The 20,616-nt window shown below is 38.4% G+C and overlaps 1 protein-coding gene across 2 annotated transcripts in view; it reads right to left on the reverse strand.

Moving 5' to 3' along the window:
* The window catches only part of PRKAR2A (protein kinase cAMP-dependent type II regulatory subunit alpha), a 57,681-nt gene that overhangs the window by 20,650 nt on the left and 16,415 nt on the right, over positions 1 to 20,616 (reverse strand). For both annotated transcript variants that reach the window (XM_065642778.1, XM_065642777.1), the window contains exon 2: positions 14,848 to 14,883. In XM_065642778.1, coding sequence (XP_065498850.1) covers positions 14,848 to 14,883 — 36 coding nt within the window. The remainder of the gene's footprint in view (positions 1 to 14,847; positions 14,884 to 20,616) is intronic.

The following is a 20,616-nucleotide window of genomic DNA, read 5'->3' on the forward strand; positions in this document are numbered from 1 at the left end:
TTACCTTAAAAAACATGCAGCAAAACAACACAGTTCTCTGAAACTTTAGTACCAAAAGGTTTTGGTTGGGATTTATACACGTAAGCCTCCCCTATTTCATCCAACCCACTAAGGGCAAAAACAGCTTCATAAAGACCAGTCAGGACACAGCCCAGGACTGAGGGCCCGTCCTTACACATGGAAATCACTGCTGGAGTGCCCATGAATGGGCGTCACAGAAATCAAACAAAAACGTGGCAAAAGCGCTACTTCTTCCCATGCCGTCAAGTTCAAAGCCTTCCCGTCGGACTTTCTGTTCTTCGACCTCCTGCTGGGACTTCTTTTTTCATGTAGAAGGGTAGGGCAGACATTTTGGACTTTGACTGACAGCTCTGATTGACAGGAGGTTATTTACTTCCAGGCAAGAGCTGTAACCCTTCATGTAACATATCTGTTGTGAGATGGTTAGAAAAAGGGGAGAGAGACTAAAATGATTAATCCTGACCTCAAGCTTAAATTAATACTGTGATATGCTGGAAAGCTCTTCAGCCTACTCATAACAACCAACAGCATTTTCCAAATATTTTTAAACGTGACTAATGCAAAGAAAAGGTGAACATTACGTCAACACCGTCCTGTGGTTTACGTCACAATACATCCAATTTTTAATTGGTAAATTATTTTTAATTGGTAAATTACTTGTGGAAGTCTGTACTGGTGAACATATGACATATGTCAGTCTTACCTTCAATAGGTTTCATGTTATCTGGGCTTAAACAGTGCTGCTTCTCTATTCTTCAGAATGAAAAAAAAAACCTCCTGGAACTATCCTAAACTCTGCAACCCCCTGTCAGAAATCTGTGGCAGTTAACTTGATTCCTGAAGGTTCATCATTCACAGGCTGCAGTACAGCCAGTCCCAGTGAAAAACCACTTGATCCTTCATCTTGATGGAGTGAAAATACACTTGCCCAACTATTTTATACATGACTGAATTAAAATATTAACTATTTGAGCATCTCAATAAAACAAATACCCGAGGGCAAGCTAATTTCTCACAAGATTATGCTGAAGAAATGTGTTGGCAGCATGTTTTCAGACTCACTGGAACAGCAGGTGGAAGGGCGCTCTCTCAAGTTCTTCCAGCCCAACCTACCCCTGAAAGGGGAGATATTTGCCGTGCTATCAGGGCTGACCTGCAAACCTCCCCGGGTGAAGATCACACATCTTTCTGGCTCACCTGCTGCACCGCCCTCTTGGGAGAAGGTTTTCTTAATGTGCAACCTAAAGCTCACAAATATCTTGATATAATTTGAAGTGACTTCTGAAATCATACCTTTCCTACGTGAGATTTTCAGCACAGCTCTGCCCTTGAGCAAATGCTAAGCATGAATGCATCAGTGAAAGTTATGTACGAGTGTGACACACACCCCAATTATTTATGTCCAATATTACAGCTATTATCAGCATATATCATGCAGACCAAGCTTCCTTCCAAATCTGCCCACATACTTCAAATAGCTTTGGAACATAAAAAAACCAGTTTTCAGTTTTAAGAAGCTTTAAGATAAAAAGAAATTCAAGCTTTTATCCTACCATCTACGCTTAGTCTTTCTTTGCAGCTTCTACAGCTAGTTTAGCTTTCTCCTCATACAGCACCTTCTTTGGCTTTCACGAATGTGCACATCTGTTAACACTTCTGAAGGCTCAGAAATGATATAACTCGATCGCTGCTTTCTTACGCAGGTGACAGCATCTGAAAGCAATAAAGATCTTTCTAGCTGCAGCAATGACATACGCAGTGGATGGGTGAGGGGGAAGCAAGGGGTGGGGAGAGAATGAGAAGTAACAAGGAAAGTTTGCCAGTACAACTTTGTTACCCTCCTTTATGCAAGTTCTAATCGCTGCCAAGATAATATTGTTCTGCAAAATATGTGTTTTGTCAAGATCAAAGTCCTTGCACTCTATGCAAATTTGCATAATAGTTCAACATTTAGCTCCCATAAGCAAACAAAGCCTTTGTGAGAAATGCATAGCACCCCACTAGTTAGGAGATTGCTGTCACTTTTTTTTTTTTTCCCAAAATAGTAGCCAAGAGGCTGGAGCCTGAAGACCTTCAGACACACAAAAGAGGAGGAAAAATTTTCATATCAGACATGAAAACTCTACATTTTGTGTAAGGTGAATGCATTTTTAATATTTCTGTTGTTATTGGAAGAAGTAGCAAAGAGATGCTTTGTCATGCTCTCTTCGCAAATTTGGATAGCACCATCTGTACTTCGGAGTGAAAACCTATTTACTCATCTTTACGAGCCTGCATCACCTCCAACTGATCCTATGAGACCCAGTAATGAAAATCCCCCCAGAGTGGTACACGCAGAACAACTTTTCCCATTATTTATTCAGATCAGTAATCTTGCACGACGTTTAAGGCACCGTTCTTCACTTTTGAGTTTGCCAAAGCTTCAAACATTTTTTGCAAGTCTGTCTCTCACGGGACAGATGCACAGCCTCTTCTGGGAGCACGATGCCAGCTGGAAAGGTGACCACTTCCAGTGGCTTGTCATTCCCTCTTTGACAGCTGAGTTGCTAAAGCAGGCACTTCCAAAACGATGCAGTCGAGATGAACTTAGGAAGCTTAAACTGAGCTTATACACAGGTCTTTGCTGGCACAACTCAACGTGATTTTCTGTACTTGGGAAGCAACTTCAAGTTTCCTCTCACTTCCGTTGCTGGATAGCTGCGAACTTTTTGGTTTAGAAATTGCACTTGGTTTCCTGAGTCAAAGATCTCACCACGTCAAAGCAGATGACAGATTCATACCTCAACCCATCAAGTGGGAAACAGAACCTGCACCCATTCGCACTACCTGAACGATTTGCACATTTATGACAGAATGAAAAGCAACATTGAAACCTGAAAAACAGTGAAGCCATCTGCAGGAAAATCAGCTATTTCAGCCTTCAATTCACTAATTAGAACTGACTGAAATCAAGCGTAAATTTTTAGTTAAAAAGAATGTCATTGCGTCAGCCCAAAACTCAGATCTCAGGTCTTAAAAGACTGTTTTATCTCTTTTACATTATGTGCCACATGAAAATCCCCAGATGCAGGAGTACCCACAGCAGCATCACTTCATCACTTCATTCTTAATTCTCAGAGGCATAACTGAGACATGACTTAAAATGACTGGGACTTGAGCAAACCTCCCCCTCAAATCTTTGTCAAATACCAACGCAGAATATTAAAGCACACAACCACTTGCATGGCCATATATGTCAAATCAAGTGTAAGATTTTTCAGCTGAGAAATATTTAGAAATAATGAATTTAAGTGGCAAAGGAAAAGAATGGATTTTCAGTTCTGGAAACAGCTTCAAATTTCATTGAAAGTTATAAGAAAATTAAAATCGACTCAGCTTTTCATAGGCGGAGTTATTCCGCTTTACAGATTAACTACGAAGACACAAAGTCACTCAGCGTTCCTGTGCCAAACCAGCTCAGCCCAGCAAGGCGGGCAGGTTCAGGCACAGCTTTGCACAGGTCCCAGAGCCCGCTCAGGTTGGAAAGCTGCACAGATCATTTGTCAGGCAGGGAAGCCTACGAGACACTGAAAAGCCCGTAAGGCCCTAAAATCCTGCGCTGCCTCACACAGCGTTGCCTCTGTGTACTGTCGTACGTACACAGCAACGGGTAATTTGGGGGAGGAAAGGCGAACGCGTTGACCTGGCTCGCCCAAAGCTTTGCTTACACCTCTAATTCGACTTTAAAATGCCCGTCTCTGATGCGGATGTTACCGATACCTGAACAGAGCAGTAAATCTGAGGGCACAGGCAGAGCCCAGAGCCGCCCAGGGCACAGCTCCGGACAGACGGTTCTGCCCAGGGAGGCTGGGGCACTGCAGCCGCTCAAGAGAACTGGAACATCACAGCACTTGCTGTCCCCGCCTTTCGGAACCTTTGCTAACCGTTCCCTCCGTATGATTCCGTACTTTCCACTAGCATTATCATCTAAACCTCCAGCTTGTTTTCTTCCCAACAAATCAAGACAGAAATGCAACAGTTCCAGTGAAAACGGCTTGTGATAAAACTAACGTCAGTGTCACACACTCCTCCTCCATACTACATTTCAGTCATGAGTTCAGAACAGACTGCGGAATCAATTATAAATGCCACCTTTTATGATATTTTTTCTTTGCAGGAAATCCAACTCTACATCCACAGATAACTTTTCTCCCAGATGCGTAAGTACAGGCAATATAATAAGCCCTTTAAAATTATCACAATTAGTTGACAACTATTTCCACAAGTACATTTGGTTTATATATTCTGAATGCATTTTTCAAATATTTTTACTAAATTTGTATAGATTAACAAAAATATTGTTCCAAGTGTGTACTTAAAAGGCTTTATCTTCAGATATAGAGTAAAACAAATTAGACAATTCATTACAGCAGAACAGTCAGTGAAATGATACAGCCACAAATTAAACTATTTTCCCCCTACAGGAAGATTTGGCAAAGTATTTAATTAATTTCCCTAGGGACAAATGAGAACTTTCATGATGAAAGACCTAGAATAAGAAAAAGAAAGTAAATAATCACATTCTCTTTTAGATTTATATCTTTATGTACATATAATGAAAGCATTACAATGCAGACAATGCTGCTTCAGCTAGATTTTTGAAGACGAACATAACGCACTTATAACACAATGCCTTCCTGCTAGAGAACCTGCTCCTGGGATCTAGTATGGAAAAATATTTCCTGTCAAAGAGGCAAATTGAGGAGGGGGGCATCCTACTGAACTGCAAGAAAACTTCAGAAGACAATCCTCAGCCTATATATTTTTATTTAAATCCGCCTACTCATGTGCAATTAAAACAAAAAACTTGTGCCAAGGCGGGACAGGAGACGGAATTCTCTTAGGCTCTTCTCCTATTGCTTTCGTATAACCAGGTTAACATGACATTTGCCTCTTTATTTTTATTTTGGTTTGGTTTTGTTTAATTAAACCAACAGCTCTTTATCACTGGATTTACTTTATGTCATGGCCTGTTGAATTATATAGAGACACAACTTCTACTTAATACCTTTATGTATGAGTTATGCAAAGTGCTTCAGCTTATCCTTCCACTTTATGTGCTCACACGTGGCTAAAGCATCACACCCACCCACCTCACCCAGCCAGGTGCCGGAGAATAATAGTAATAAAGTTATGAGGCTGCTTCATTTCGTAGAACAAAACACTGGCAAAAATAACTGAATAAAATGCCCGTAGATAATCTAAATACATATTTGTGCAAACACTCTCCTGTACAGCTGGAGAAGCCACGGGACAAGACAACCTGATTTCACCAAACTCGGCTGCTAACGAAGCCACAAGGAGGGCTCCTGCCCTTGTGCCTTCCGTGTCTATTTGACCCAGCAGAGCCCAGTGTCCCATCAGACACTCGTGTGCTCTGCAGCTTGCGGTAACAGCCGAGTCTGCATGAGAAATACCAAAAAAACCAACAGAAAGCTTGCCATCATGGTAGAGGACTAAAAATAAGAAAGCTTTCCATGTGTCGGTATCAAAGGTGCTCACAGCTCTGACACTGTAACAACCAAACCCAAAATATTGACCCTTAGATACTAAGCAGCAATTTAAAATTTGCTGCTTCTGTTTCCAACTCCCTTTACTGCATTTAAACAAAAATCTTAAAATGGCAGCTGGGTATTTTAGAGTTATACATTATTATTCTATGTGGTGCAGCCTGAGAAATTCAAATGAAGCAAGCTTTATTCTTGCAAGTTAAGAAATCAGAAGACTGCAATGGATAAACACACTGCTGACCTTGCTCAAGCCTTGTAAGAGAGCCTTACCGATGAGATAGTCAGCCATAAAAAAGGTCTCCTGGAAAACATGATGCTACTACTATTTCAGAGCACCCAGCTTCACAATTGTAGAAGTAAGCCTTCTGCTTTCATGATCTTCTGTTATAGCCCATCACATAAATCTTACCACACTTCTAAATGGTTACATAACCCAGGGCAGATAAAGCCAGAAATTAAGCACCAAAAAAACGTTTACATGCCAGATAAACACAGTGATACTGTATCTCAGTTAAAAACGGCATGGAGAACATTCATTTTACATTCAGTTTACATCAAAACACCCCAAGTCCCAGAAAAGGGCTCAAATACACATCTTCCAAAAAAAAAAAAAAAAGGGCATGTATCTCACAGGCAAAGACGCAAACAGTAGATAGCAAATATAATCTGAGGAATATAATCTACCTCAGGAATAAAACAGAAAAAGTGTTTTTCCAGTCCAGAAAGAAGAAATTATCTTTCAGTTTCCAGACCAAGGCACTTTTAAATTTTTTTCCCCTCTGATATGTGAATTGCTAAACTTGCAATTAGGCACATAATATTTTAAAAGAACCCCAGCATCTTGGGGAAAGTGCACTGAAGCACCTGCATGCTAGAGCAAAGCAGATATTCAGCAACGAAAGTTACTCACATCTTTCTGACATCTACCATGACAGAGAATTGAGGGATGTCAGAGTGTCAGATGGCATTTCTGAAATCAATGGTGCAGCAACTTAGATACAATTTTTACAGATTTCTAGAGAATGTCCAAACAGCTTAAAAATCACGTTACCCCTAATGGAACAAGTCTTCTCCATCTACCTGGCAGTGAACGCTATAAAGCTGGTGTGGTTTTGACACAGGACTTTGTGCAGAGCAATGATGTGGAAGCCCCGGATACCTGTGCTTTGAAACGGCTGCGTCCTGGCCTGGCACATCAGCAACACAGCGAACGTGGAAACCTGCTGTCCCGTCCCTGGATGAAAAACCCACCAGGTACCCCCATATCTGGGCAGCTCGGATGTCCCGGTGATTGCCAGTAACGGGCAAGGCAGAACGGTTTGATTTGGTGCCGCTCATCTTCAGGATGAGTCAACTCTCGACCTCAGTGGCTCACTGAACAAATGGATTTCATTTACAGAAAGACGCAGTTGAAGCAGTGTGGCAAAAGACTAATGCTAAGCAGAGCGTCATCAGTTAGAATTTGGGTGCTTTATTTATAACCGCTTAGTTCTGCGTTTTTCTGTTACAGAAGATTAACAAGTTTAAGAAGATTACGTCCCTTCCCATCCCAAATAATAGAGACATGGGAAAAGCGTACATTGACACGCTGATCCGGATCAGGTAAGTGCTTCAGGCCGCCAAGTACCTGTGTAGAAGCCATCTCCCAAAGCCAAGTCTCGATTTAAGTCACTCTTTAAATGAGAGCACTATAAAAGTGCTCACAGCAGTTCCTGAGGCTGCTTTAAACCCACTGTATTCCCTGTAGCTCGTTTTTTAGCAGGTTGACTAAAGCTTTACATTATTTGGAGTACACACAGTCTCATCAAGGCGTTCGGGTGTTAAAAATGACTGAGTGAAGTTTCTGAAAACACATGGGATGTCCTTTCACATTTACATCAGGTATGTTTAAACTATTCTGTCCTACATGGACTATTCAATCCATTTCACATTTAATCTGAAGTTACAGCAACCTAAACTTGCCGTGAGTGTATTAATCAGTAAAAAAGCATAACATCTATGACTTAGTCTAAAATTTTATATTAAAAAAGGGATAAAGTGCTGCTGTATTTATCTACAGGAAAAATGCAAAGCACAACTAACTCCCGAGCTCCCTCCACATCTATATATCACAGCACCGTGTTTTGCACTAAGTTTAAAACCACCTTTTAAGCCTGTATCATGACATGCTTTTTGAGGTTTCCTCCAGTATGTTTGCTTTCAGGTTCTCATGCACAACAAACCACGTAGGAATATTTTAATTTGGGCTTCAATTCACACGTTAAAAACCAGCTTTGGTTCAAAACAAAAGGAAAAAAAACCCCAGCAATTCTCATTCCATCTCACCTCAAAAAAAGAAAATAAAATTCTAACCCATCAAAAAGAGAGAGAATGTAATTTTATTTTTTAAAAAAAATCAGCTGAAGGCTGATATTTTCAGAAGTATTTATGTATCTAAAGATATGGAGTAGCATCTATGTAGGCATTTTAAAGATCTTAATGTAAAAGAATTAACAAAAGTTAATCACTTGCATCTTTTGCCACCTGAATACTTCTGAAAAACTGGTCCTCACTGCATCAATTGCTTAATAAACGTGTATAGCTATACTTTATTCCCTCAATTAATAAGGACTAATTTGAGTTAAAATATTTGACTTCAGATGAACATCTTTTAATCATTAGGTAACATAAGCATTAAAAATTATTTAGAAATAATCCATTGAAAAAAGAGGAAAACGGAATGAATTCTATTCCATTGTAGCACTTATATTCACTTATATTTGCACTGAGTAGATTGGATCAGATTTTTTCTGGCCATGTACTGCACTGACTTAAGTTTTAAATAAGGATTCTCACTGAGTGTTGTATTTCTCTTTATGTCATTTTAAAAAAAAATTACCAGTTACAAGCAGAATTATTCACAACTGTGAAATCCAAGTAATTGTGAAGTCACAACTGTTAATTTCCAAAAATAAGCTTTTCATTATTCGCTGAATGCCAATTACATGCCAAGAATTTTTAAGTAAGTCCCAATATTGCAAACAAAAAAACAAGCTTTTTTTTTTGTTTAACGAATAACAGTTCAGGCACTTTCTTACAGGAGAGCACCCACACAATTTATCACCACTTTCATCTGTCATCCCACACACTTGGCTTTTGCTCATATCAACATTTTTCAAAATGAATTATTTTCACTCTAGTTATGATATCAGTTTTGCAATCATTAGGGACAGCATAAAATTATAGAAGCATCAGGTTGCTGAAATAGGAAAGCTGTTTGTGCCATTAGTAAAAATGTGATTTTTTTTTTTTTAAGTCAAAAGTCTCTTACAATTTATCATCTGCCTGAAAACCTTTCAGCAGAAGTCATTATACCATCAGTTTTGAAAGATGGTGAATAATCAATATAGAAATTCGTTAAATAGCTGCAAGAGAAGAAATCAGATCATGATTTCCAAGTCACCCTCTGATAATCAGATATTCTTGTAAGTAAAAAGCAAAGAGAACAGCACAGAGAAAGTCACTCAGTCTTCCTCCCTTGATGATTTGATGAGATTTTATCACTGAATTAGTAGATAGTATCCTGCAAGAGAAAATACTCAAAATAGCCTCTGAAAACAAGTGTTGCTTCTTGCTTCATTGCTACTATTTACATGTCCGAATTTAACAGGATCCCAAAACTGTATTCTTTACCAAATACTAATATGCTGCATGGCAATAATTAATACAAAAGCTTTCTTAGAAAATTATTTTTTAAATGTCATTTTAAAAGGCTAAAGCTACTAAAAAGATTTTACTATGTATAATACTATTATATTCTGACATCTCAACTTGCCAGAGTGTGACGAAAACGTTTTATCTCTCTAGAAAGTACAGAGAGATATCAGACTTCAACAACATTTCTACTTTATGAGATGACTGTTCATCTTTGGTAGGAGTCGAAAGAATAAGGCATTGAAGGTAGAGAGTTGCCCACTATCAAAATGGAGAAGCACCAGTGAGTTTGAAGAACTAATGGTCATCCAGACCTCTTATAGAAGTTCAATCATATTTTAAGAGATGGCTTCTGATTCTGGGGACAGCAGATTTGATCCTTCTCACTTCAGCAAGTCTCTGTTGAAAGCTGCCCCACCAGAGGGGCTAACTGAAGCAAGTCTTGTTCATTTGATTACTTTTTATATTAACACGAAAATAGTCACAGATCCTCACAGTCATGTTACTTTGCCAGTATAAAAATATTGAGGAAATTACTAAAACATATGGCTTCCCTAGATTCTATAATTCAGTTATTCTGTTTATATAGTTGAGTGTGAAAACTTAATCCCATTCCTATCCCACAGAGGCCAAAAGAAGACTGACGGAGCACAAGGATGTGCAAGAGAGAAAAATTATACCAGGTCACTCAGATAAACAGGATTAATTGGAGAAAACAGATGAAAACGTTCCCTTACGTGTATATGGTATGAGTGTCATATTTCATCAGATTTTTCTTCTATCCGGTAAAGAAGTCAGGAAGTCTGCTGGAGAGTGGGTGTTCTGTGGAATGAATCAAAGGTGTCTAGAAATGGCAATACAGAAATCTACCAGAAAAGTTTAGTTTTCTAAAACTAGAAGAGGAGAAACTATGCCCAAGTGAGACCGTAGTAGGCGTCACACTCTTCATTCCAAAACCACAATTAACTTTCATTCATATACTGCCAGCAGCAAAATTCTCCTCAATGTTACGTATCAGTTGTTATAGTGGGACAAATATCAATGCTCTCTTCCCTCTAGTTTTGAAATAGCTTTAATATTATTACTTGCGAAAGGAGGTACCACGGATCCCTCCCACCTCCCTGCACCCTGTAGTCACTAACCAAGGGCTGAGATACTCCCTGCTATTCTCTGCGGTCTCTTTCACTACAGAAAAGGAAGTGACTAACAAAATAAAGTTTGTCAGGAGCCCCGTGCTTGGAGGAAAATCAAGAAACGTCATCAAGCAAGTATGAATTTCAGCACAGTCCAGCTCTTGGGAGGAAGGAATCTGTACGGTTTTCAGGCCATCCAACCCAGGCTGGGCAGCCCGGGTCGGTCAGCACTCCGTGTAACATGAGTTCCCCACGCTGGCAGAAGGCTCAGACAGCGCTAATGCACTTAAAGCAGCAGCAAGAGAACTGTTCTGCTGGGTGATCAGCGCTGACACGGCCCTGGGCACCACATAATACGTAACTGGCGTCTTATAGCTCGGAGATTTAAAAATTAGTGGGGTTGGCGGTTGTGTTGTTTGGTTTTGTTTTGATTGTTTTGGTTGGTTGGTTGGTTTTGTTTTTAATTTCTACATAGGGATAGCTTATGATTTTGGAAACAGAAGACCATGTTAATCAAATCAGCACGAGCTTATATACAAATTAGAACTGACCGACACAATACTTGGGTTTGTGCACATGCCATGGAACCCCAACATGTTACATGTCCAAACATGCTATACACCAGTAAACTATTAATTAGATACATTTCTAGGAGAACATGAAGCTCTAATTTCTCTTTCTCCCTCCTGGCATTTCCTGGAAAAGGCTATTTCTCTTCACGAGAACACTACTTTACCACTCTGTGCTTCTATAAATAATTCTGGGAACACGATTAGATAAGTCCCCCTTTTCCAGGACGACCCTCCTGCACAACCCACGGAGTTTCTCACCATCCCACCCCCGGAGCAGCTTTGCCAGCTGACTCTGACCTGCACACAAAGCCACGTTCTCCGGTCAAGGAGCAAACAGGATTCCCTGCAGACCCGCCGTGGCTGTTGAACCCCCGGAAGAGTTTAATGCCAACACTGTCGCTCAGGGAATAAATACATCAGCGGAGGAGACGAATAAGTAGGAAATGCTGCAGAAATCGGGAGCGTGAGTGAGCAGAGCGGATCCCCGTGTTCTCAGTACTACAGGGTGTGAAAGAAGTATCGTGCGAGGATGTGCTGTGTCACTTGGGGGGTATGAAAACAGTATCGCCACTTTGGGTCAGGGATTTGAGAGATGCAGAAATAAAATTCATTCTTCTTTCGGACAAAAAGAATATAAGCAAGATGTGTTTTAATGTCCAAGATTACCATTTGTCAAGCAGTTCTCTTAAATCCTGATTTCTTGAAGTATTTTACTGAGGTACTGCATAAGCTAGAAGTAAACTGATTTGTTCAAAGGTTTCAAAAAACGCAAAGAGAAACTTCCTGACCAATTCCTGCTACATGTCAGAAAACTAATCTTGTAAGTCTTAAAGAATGACAGTTAAATATTTACAATTATTAAAGCAATATTTGCCAATACAGTCAAGAGTCCCAGGTTTAGATGTTTCATGACTAAAAATAAACACCTAAATGAAAATCTAGAATCATTACAACAGATTTTTTTCTATGGGTTTATGTATCCTTACAATTTGCATTAGTGCACCACTGGAATCATGATCATCCTCTTATCTTTAGGCAGCTAATCACAAATGACCAAGAGTAAATACTCCAAATTTAATATTGAGGACGTTAATAAAGCAGTTTAAAAGAGATTTTGTAAGCACTATGTGTAAGAGAGGGTCATAAACAATTATTATTCTCCGAGAACTTATATCTAGTAGAATCATTTATCAGAACGATTATTAGCCTGTCCTGAACTGTACTATAATGTAGACGATTACTTTAACTTTTCCTTTAATTAAAACTATTTTTTTCTCACTTTCATTCTTGATCTACTGAGTGCAGTGTCAACTCCCTAGGCAGCCAAATGCTTGAAAGAAAAATTTTTGCTTGAATTTTAAGTATTTTATTCAGTATGTCCAATCTTAGTTTATAACTACTTCTATTTCATTCTTCTGGAATACTGTCAATCTACAATTTTGTGCATAAAACCCTTGATACCAGCAAACAATTTAGCTTTGCTCTTTATGCCCCTTAGAGATGTACACCGCACTGGAAACAGGACAATAGCCGGTAGGATGGACAAGGCTCAACATGGAGCAGCAGAAAGTTCCTCTGCATAGAACCAGAAAAGAATACACTAAATGCGATTACGAAAAAAAAAGAGTGTCTCAGCTTTTCTTCTCTGTAGTTTGTTCCGCTTCATTTAAAAAGAGATGCATTTAGATACTACACTGAGTAACCTATAATGCAATGTTTGTTTGTTTTACATAGAAACAAGAAATTCTGTAAAAATTGCAGCATGAAAAGTTTCGTAAAACCTAACACATCTAACAAGGAAATCAACTCAAATTCAGAGCACCAAAAACAACAACAACAAAATCAGTCATTCATTCTATGCAAGGGCTTATAATGCGGTTGCCAGTCTTGTTCCTGTCTGGGTAACTTCTTGATAAACACAGCAGTTATAGGGTGGAAAAAAAAAATACAACCCACAACATCCCCCACCCCAAACTCTTTCTGTACTTTTCCTGCCAAGAAAAGGAAAATGGGGTCTCCTTGTGTATGCATGGACGCTGTTTACATCTCTTTCATATTTTAACAAATCCCACACTGATCATGACCTGTACATTATATATATACACACAAATTGGAGGAAAAAAATATTTTTCTTAATTGCGAAAAGTATTTAACACACCGTAGTAAAAGATATTATATTAATATTTCTCTCCATGAGAATTCTAACATGTACTGTAAACTCAGAATTATTGCAGCTCTCCTTGGAGCAGCAGCGTTATTAAGCATCTAAACAGTCCACCTTAATCTAATTGCATAAGTTAGCAATTCAATTCTACATTTGCTCTTTAGTTGTTCACATTAACCTTTAGACCCTTTCAATGAAGGAACCTGTTTTTTATCTAAGAGTAGCTCAGTACTATGAGAGCACCAATATTATATTTCAGCATTGAAGATTCAAAAGGATTACAACCACCCTCTGATTAAGGTTCAACCTTTTAAATTCAGGAATAAGTCAGCCTTTATTTAAATTTAAATCTGAGACGTATTCACTTCTCATTTGTAAGATTTTACTCCATCAGCAGGTTTCAGGAAAGATCAGTTTAATTAGCAGAGAAACTAAAATGTGTTGGGAGTTTCCAGATTAAGATACTCTACAATGTATGACTTCCAATATTTACTATCAAAGTACCAAACTCCATCATTCAAGACACAGTTTTTTCTTACATAAATTTCTCATGTAATAATATAGCAAAACTACCAGCACTGTCAATTTTTAAGAGTTATGAAATTCTCATTATACTCACAATTACATATTATGTAGTGGCATAAATACACATCATACCCTTAATCATACCCAAGCACAGCAGTAAAGCAACTGGACTGCACGGGTATAAGGACATTTTGCAGATAAAATTAACCAAGTATTTATGTCACATATATTTATATACTATATATATGTTATCAACAATGTCCCACTGTAACTATCATACCAAAAAACATGTCATATAATATACACGAGTTACAAACTGAGTAGACTTGAACTTTCAGTTCAAGTTCAGTTCAGTTTCAACTAGAGAGAAAACACTGAACCCACTGGCATTTTTACAAGGCAACTTTTCAAATCAGAACCCCAACAACTTTCTAGACCAGCTAAACGTTACAATCAAATATTTGAAGAAAAAAAAGTAACTTATGCAAAGCAATGTGCATTGTACTTCAGATGAAAAAAAAAATACAATGCCTTCTCACCTATACACAGCGTTTTGTTCACATGATACTGTTCAAAAACAACTTTTAAAATAATTTCTTAGGAATAACAGCTACTCAATAAAGCATTTAATAATGGTTAAGATAGAAAACAAACAAACAAGTATAAGCTGCATCTCCAGAACAAGTGAACAGCCACAAATCCAACAACTTTAAATCAGTTGCACATGCAAGGGGCTAAAACACCACAGAGATGGGACATCCCCTACCCCCTCATATTTCTGTATTCTAACCAGAGATAAAATTCCCAGCAACCTGGAAGATTAGGAGATGTGCTTCAGCAAAACGAAGCTGCCACTTTTTCAATTCACTGCAAAACAAGCTTTTGCCATAATTATTATGTTGCAAAGTTCTGGGAAGTTTTTCTGGGCAGAATCATCACCACTGCTGAAGTTGCTTCAACAGCCTGTGACAACCCACGGAACTGTTGTCTAAACTACTCTCTCTGTGCTGCCTATTGGTTTCTAAAGTGAATTAAGAAACTATTCTCATTATTTCAAATAAAAATACTGCAAGAAGTATGAGAAATAATGCAGTGATTAAAAGTGTGGTCATTTTAAATGTAATTCCTTTAGTCAAATACATATTTCAGTACTTTTTCAGAAACATTACGTTCTTAAAAGGAAATCATACCTGATACTCTCCTGTTGTACCGGTTAATGACTGGAGCTGCAAAAGAAACAAATCAAAATTACAAATGCTGTTTATTATTACAAATTAAAAGTCATCATCTTAAATAATCAAGATACATTTTTACTACACAAATCCCATACAAGTTAAAGAAAAGCTTCAATATAAACCTTTCATCCACTTGCCAGCCAGTTAAGTGTTTGTTCAAAGTTAAAACTTGATTTTCCAGAAGGCCATTACATGCTAAGATGGAGAGTAAGCAGTTTTGGGGTTTCGTACCCAATGCTCAAAAACCATACTTCTACAGAGGTCACCCAATCTCAACCCATCATCAATTCCCAGCCCACTTCACCTAGTGTTATTGCAAAATATTTCAAAGCACTTTAAGTTATCTACACCTACTTAGCACGGATCAAGAGCTGATGGAATTTATCAGCTACACCATTTTATACGCCTACAGCACACACGCAGGTAACTGCCCAGGCAGGGCTCCCGGACTAACTCCAGTCACCCATCCCTTACCACAGGTAACAACCAAAGTAATATTATTCTGAATGTTTCAAGCTTTGCCATTCCTCTTCCCTTCAACTGACAACTGCATTTTTCCTGATAGAACCAGTGACCTTTCTATGCCATTCTTTAAACATTTAAGGATTAGACGAGCCTACCACATCAAAGCATGTGCATCGCAGAGACAGATTTATTAAGCACATGCTACCAAAATCCTAATGACCCCAACATTTCTTAGAAATGAGAAACTTTTGAGTATTTCAGCACCACCATAATATGAAGAACAATGCTTTCTTTCAAATATATGAGAACTCAGCTGCTTTTGTGTTTTTGAGCATTTACCACCACTGTATATTAAAACGCATAACTGAGAATAATACCAGAAAAACAAGATCAAAATTATTATTGTGTATTCTTTTGTAATGATAGATGACATCCGAAGAAAGAAGGGGTGGGGAAGGCGTGGAATCTAACTAAGTAGTTTTCGGCCAAATATATCAACAAGGAGACAACGCTCAGTTTAACAAAAAGCTAAGGATTAAAAGAAAGATTATTTCAAATTTTACAATTTAGGTCGATACCTGAACTTCTATAACATGGCATAATCCTTGTAAAAATAACATTGACACAGTGTTTCATACATCAAGCTTGAAGAGGTTCAAAACACCGAACGATAAACCTGAGAATTCAGGAAGCTTTATTTTCAATCCTTTAAGCAATTTCTGACACCAGCAACCCTTCCCGCAATTAAGAGCAGCATGTACTGCACTTGTCAAACGACACCACAGATGCAAGAAGTCTGTATCGGCTCAAAGGGAGACAGGCGTTTGGAGCAGAGATCCAATCTGGTTTATTAAACAAACAACAAACCCATGCAACTCCCTGGACTGAAAGCGTTCATACATTTTGCTCTGTTCCTAACTCTTCCACATGGGCCTGCTCGGGGCCACCAGAGGTGACAATATTGCTCTGGACACTCATCTGCGCTGCAACAGTACATTCATTCTCATCTCTAGGTTACTGAGTTAGTTTAACTGAGTAGCTACTCCAAGTTGAGAAGCAAATTTGGATCTTAAGAAACTGGAAAACTCACTGCTCCTTACTTAGAGGCACAAATGCCGACCAGTTCTAAGATACTGAAGAACAAGAGGACTGTGCGGAAATGGGCTTCGCTAGAGGTAAATGTTCAAGGAGGAGACAGAGGAGTAAAACAACAAAAAAAAAAGGAAATTTTACCCAAATAAAGGGAGAGTCCATAGGAGTCCCTATGGGGTCTCTCAAAAACACAGGCAGACACAGCCCCATTTATCCCAATCCCCCTATTTATCCCAATCCCTGCTGCAGGTGATCCTTCCTCCTTTCCCCACTGGCTGAGGCACTTGGAGGGTACAAACCTTCTGAATTCCCCCCAGCAACACCACCAGCACTCCCAGTTAACCGATGGGTTAATAAACCTGTAAATCTCTTGCACTCCATTTTGTGAAGACACAGGATCGCTGTTCTCATCAGGGTCAAAACCAATTAGTTCAGTTCCCACTACAAAGTGATTTATTACAATAGAAATACTAAATTCAAACCGGAATTTGATAAGTTTGCAGTAAAAGCACCTCATCTAGGACACAACGGTTTCAATTAAATTATTAACTAATTTCATAGACAGATTTGGACACTTTTAATCAACACCATTAGTAAGTAAATACATTATTTTATTTCAGGGACTGTCTTGCACATGCAGACTTTCTTCTCCACCTTGTGACTACTACACCCATTTCTTAGTCATGTTTAAGAATAACATTTTAATATCTTTGAACAGCACGAATAGACTACAGAAAGCTCTGACATACTTTGGGTACCATAGAAAAAAAATCCATGTTTCAAAGACTACGGCTTCTTTTAGAATCTTGATTATTTTATCCTATTGCAGGCTTCAGTGTCATCAAAACAGCATCAAGTTTTCCACAGTGTTAAACACAAGAAAAAAAAACATAACCTTTTAAGGACAGCTAAAGAGAGCACTATTATTCTGCCTCCACAAAGCTTTTAAGATTAAAATGATAGTTTGCTTTTCTTAAACCAGTGAGAGTTTTAAGAGGTATAAAATTTCAAGTTTACTTTTATATGTTGTCAGAAGATTATTTTTATTGTAAAGAGATAAAATCTGACATTTCCTACTACAGAAAATTAGCATTTTCTTTTGTTTAGGGTCACCAATGACAAGCTCTCTTTGTTTATGACTATTTTCAGTATTGCACAGACAGTACAGCCACTGGTATGGCATCCTTGTGTTTTGCCATTAGAAGAACACAGAGAGAAGCCTGGAATCAAGGACGGCCAAGAGAACAACTTGTGAAGGTCCCACACACACCTAGATTAGACCGTGGACACATGCCAAAAAATTAGATGGGGCGGAAGAGAATAATACATTTACGGTTAGCCCAGCCTGTTTCCTAGACTGAACACTCACGGGTGTCTAATTTAAAGCTATAGCGATAGATACACTAATATTAACCTCTTACAGCAGCACAGTCGTGAGCACATCTCTGCCTACACCGCGACAAGAACCCAGTGAACCCAGCACACCAACCCAGCACCACTCAGTGTAGCTGGTATCTTCAACAATAAAAAGAAAATGCTGCTTTGAAACAGGAAGAAATTTTTTTTTTCTTTTTTTGTACAATTATAATTTCCCTCCTGCACGCCAATGAGCCATGTCTCAGGTCAGTTATACGTTAATTGCAGAAATTATAATGAGAATAAAGTTTTCGCTGCCAGACAATTGTATTGCGAACTCTCCATTGTGTCAAAACCTCAGGTGCAGCAATATTCAAGTTCAAAATGTCTCTTTCTTACAGCACACTCCCTGCTTTTACTTGGCTCATGGGAGCCAAGACCCAGTAATTGGGTAAACACAACAAAAACTGAGGTACCTTAAACCATTGTACCAGCGACCAAATCCGCTCAATTTCCTCCCTGGCAGCCAAAGGCAAACAGCACGGGCAGTGGGGAGGCCCATCAATCCTGCATCCCACAGCTTGGCCAGGTCTGACTCAGGACAATGATCCGACTCCACTGTTCAAGAAAAATGAGAAATATCTGCTGAACATGTGTGTATTTTCCACATTGGCCTGAGGCACAGCCTGAGTTAAGCACTAGAAAGGGACACTTAACAGGGGCTGTTTCAGATTGAAAAATTTACAGGTTTCTGGCTGTAGGATTATTTTTTCTTTACAACTGCATTTTCCTGAACCAGTCAGTTCTCTAGTTTAATTCAAATGCTTATTAAACAAGTTCAACTTTATGTCAGTATCACGTCACTCATCATTCCCCTGTTCCCACGCTGGAAGAAAAAAAATAGTGAGAATTCATTCATTCATTTATTTATTTTTTTTTATATATATATATACACACACACGCGCGAATGCCACATACATATTACAAATAGTCAAAGAAGGAACAATGCTATAAAGGTACCCAGCTTCTCAATTTCAAAAACATTTTATACTGCCTTCAATCGGCCAGCTCTGCAAAAATTAGTTACGTACATATTTGCTAATAAAAGACTGCACAACCTTTCTTCCTCAAAGTAAAGGTATATAATTCCATTTATTTAATTAAAAATTTGAATCATTTGCATAAATAAATCAATACTGTACCTTTTGTTAAACTGACAAATGTACTTGATAGCAAACAGCACTACTGCCATGCGGTCATCCTAACACTTGTTAGTGGCTCCATTCCATTTGGTTTCCTGACTTGAAAAATTAGGGATATGAATTTCAGAAACAGAGACTGGTATGTGATAATGCTGGGAACCATTGACCTGAAATATAGGTATTTTAATTTTTTTTTTTTAATACTTTCCAGAATTGAAGAAACAGGAAATTATCCAGTATTTTTCTGTTTGCTTTGGCACTGAGATCTTCTCTGAAATATCTGATGCTGGATTTTGGCTCACCATGTTTAACTTACAAGAGTTCTGACTATGGTTATAGGCAAGTGTTAAAACTCAGCCCTATAGGTGATAAAGTATATAAGAGAAAAAGGACACAGATACTACCTTTTTCTACCCCTGCTTTCAAAACCAAACCAACAATTGAAGTATTTAAGCCAAGCAAGCGACAGTAAAATCATTCTCCAACTTCAATAATTAAATCTAAAAGAACACTTCTCCTACAGTGCATGGGATCCCTTCTTTGTTAGAGTAATAAAAGTGACTGGTAAAAAACACCAGCAAGCTTTTTAAAAGTTACACTACTACCATAATAGTAGAAGCTATTTCTCTATACTACTCATTAGCATTGCACAGTAACAGAAGACACTAAAGCTTGAAATGAACCGAAAAATTACAACAATAATTCTCCCACCTACTGCAATCCTCTTCTTACACATACTAAGAACATTAAATTCTTAACAAAAGGACAAGTAAGACTCAAAACATCAGTTCAGGGTCACAGGAAAAAAAAAATCAGGGACAAACAAAGAACTGGCATTCCGGGCATGAGCTGAGAGTACTAGATGTTACCCCTCTGTACTGGATACCTTGAAAACTTCATTTCTCTTCCTCCACAAGTACTTTGCTTTTTACCAGGACCTGTGAACACTTCCCAATTACAATTGGGGAAAAAAAACCAACCCACATGCTGATTGTTTGTGATACTGGATACAATTTATAGCAGCAGACTAAGTTAAACTATTGCGCACACAAAAATTTAATATAGATGTAACACTCTCAGCAACTTAACAATCTTTTTAAGGTTTCCTGATGAAAGACAGAGCAAAGTTTACATACGATAGGTTGCATAAATGAAGTAGTATAGTACTTGGAGTTCATAGAACATAGGCACAAAATACCAGCTTTAAAAAAAAAAAAAAAACCACAACAGAAATGAGTGGTTTCCAGGGTACATTCCCATCGAATCGTGGAACAAGATCATCCTATGTGAACAGAGACAAAAAGAGAAACAGAATGTAAACTGTTCTTATTTAACAAGTCAATTAAGATTATCCAAATAACATGTGAGCTGACACTATATTAAAGCTGAAATACCAGAAGCAGAGTGGAGTATAAATCTGAGGCGTGACTGTCTCCACGGAATGTTATATCAAGTTACGATAAGGAAGTGCTAGACTACAGCTGTCAAACTGTTTTTCTACACACCAAGATGTTAATGGACTTACATGAGTATGAACCATTGGAACTGTGAGAAAAGGTAAAGATTCAAGTATCAACCTTTTAGGATTTCTAGTAACTAAAAAGTAATG

Source organism: Caloenas nicobarica, chromosome 11 (genome assembly GCF_036013445.1).
Source record: "Caloenas nicobarica isolate bCalNic1 chromosome 11, bCalNic1.hap1, whole genome shotgun sequence".
In the NCBI taxonomy this organism is placed as follows: domain Eukaryota; kingdom Metazoa; phylum Chordata; class Aves; order Columbiformes; family Columbidae; genus Caloenas; species Caloenas nicobarica.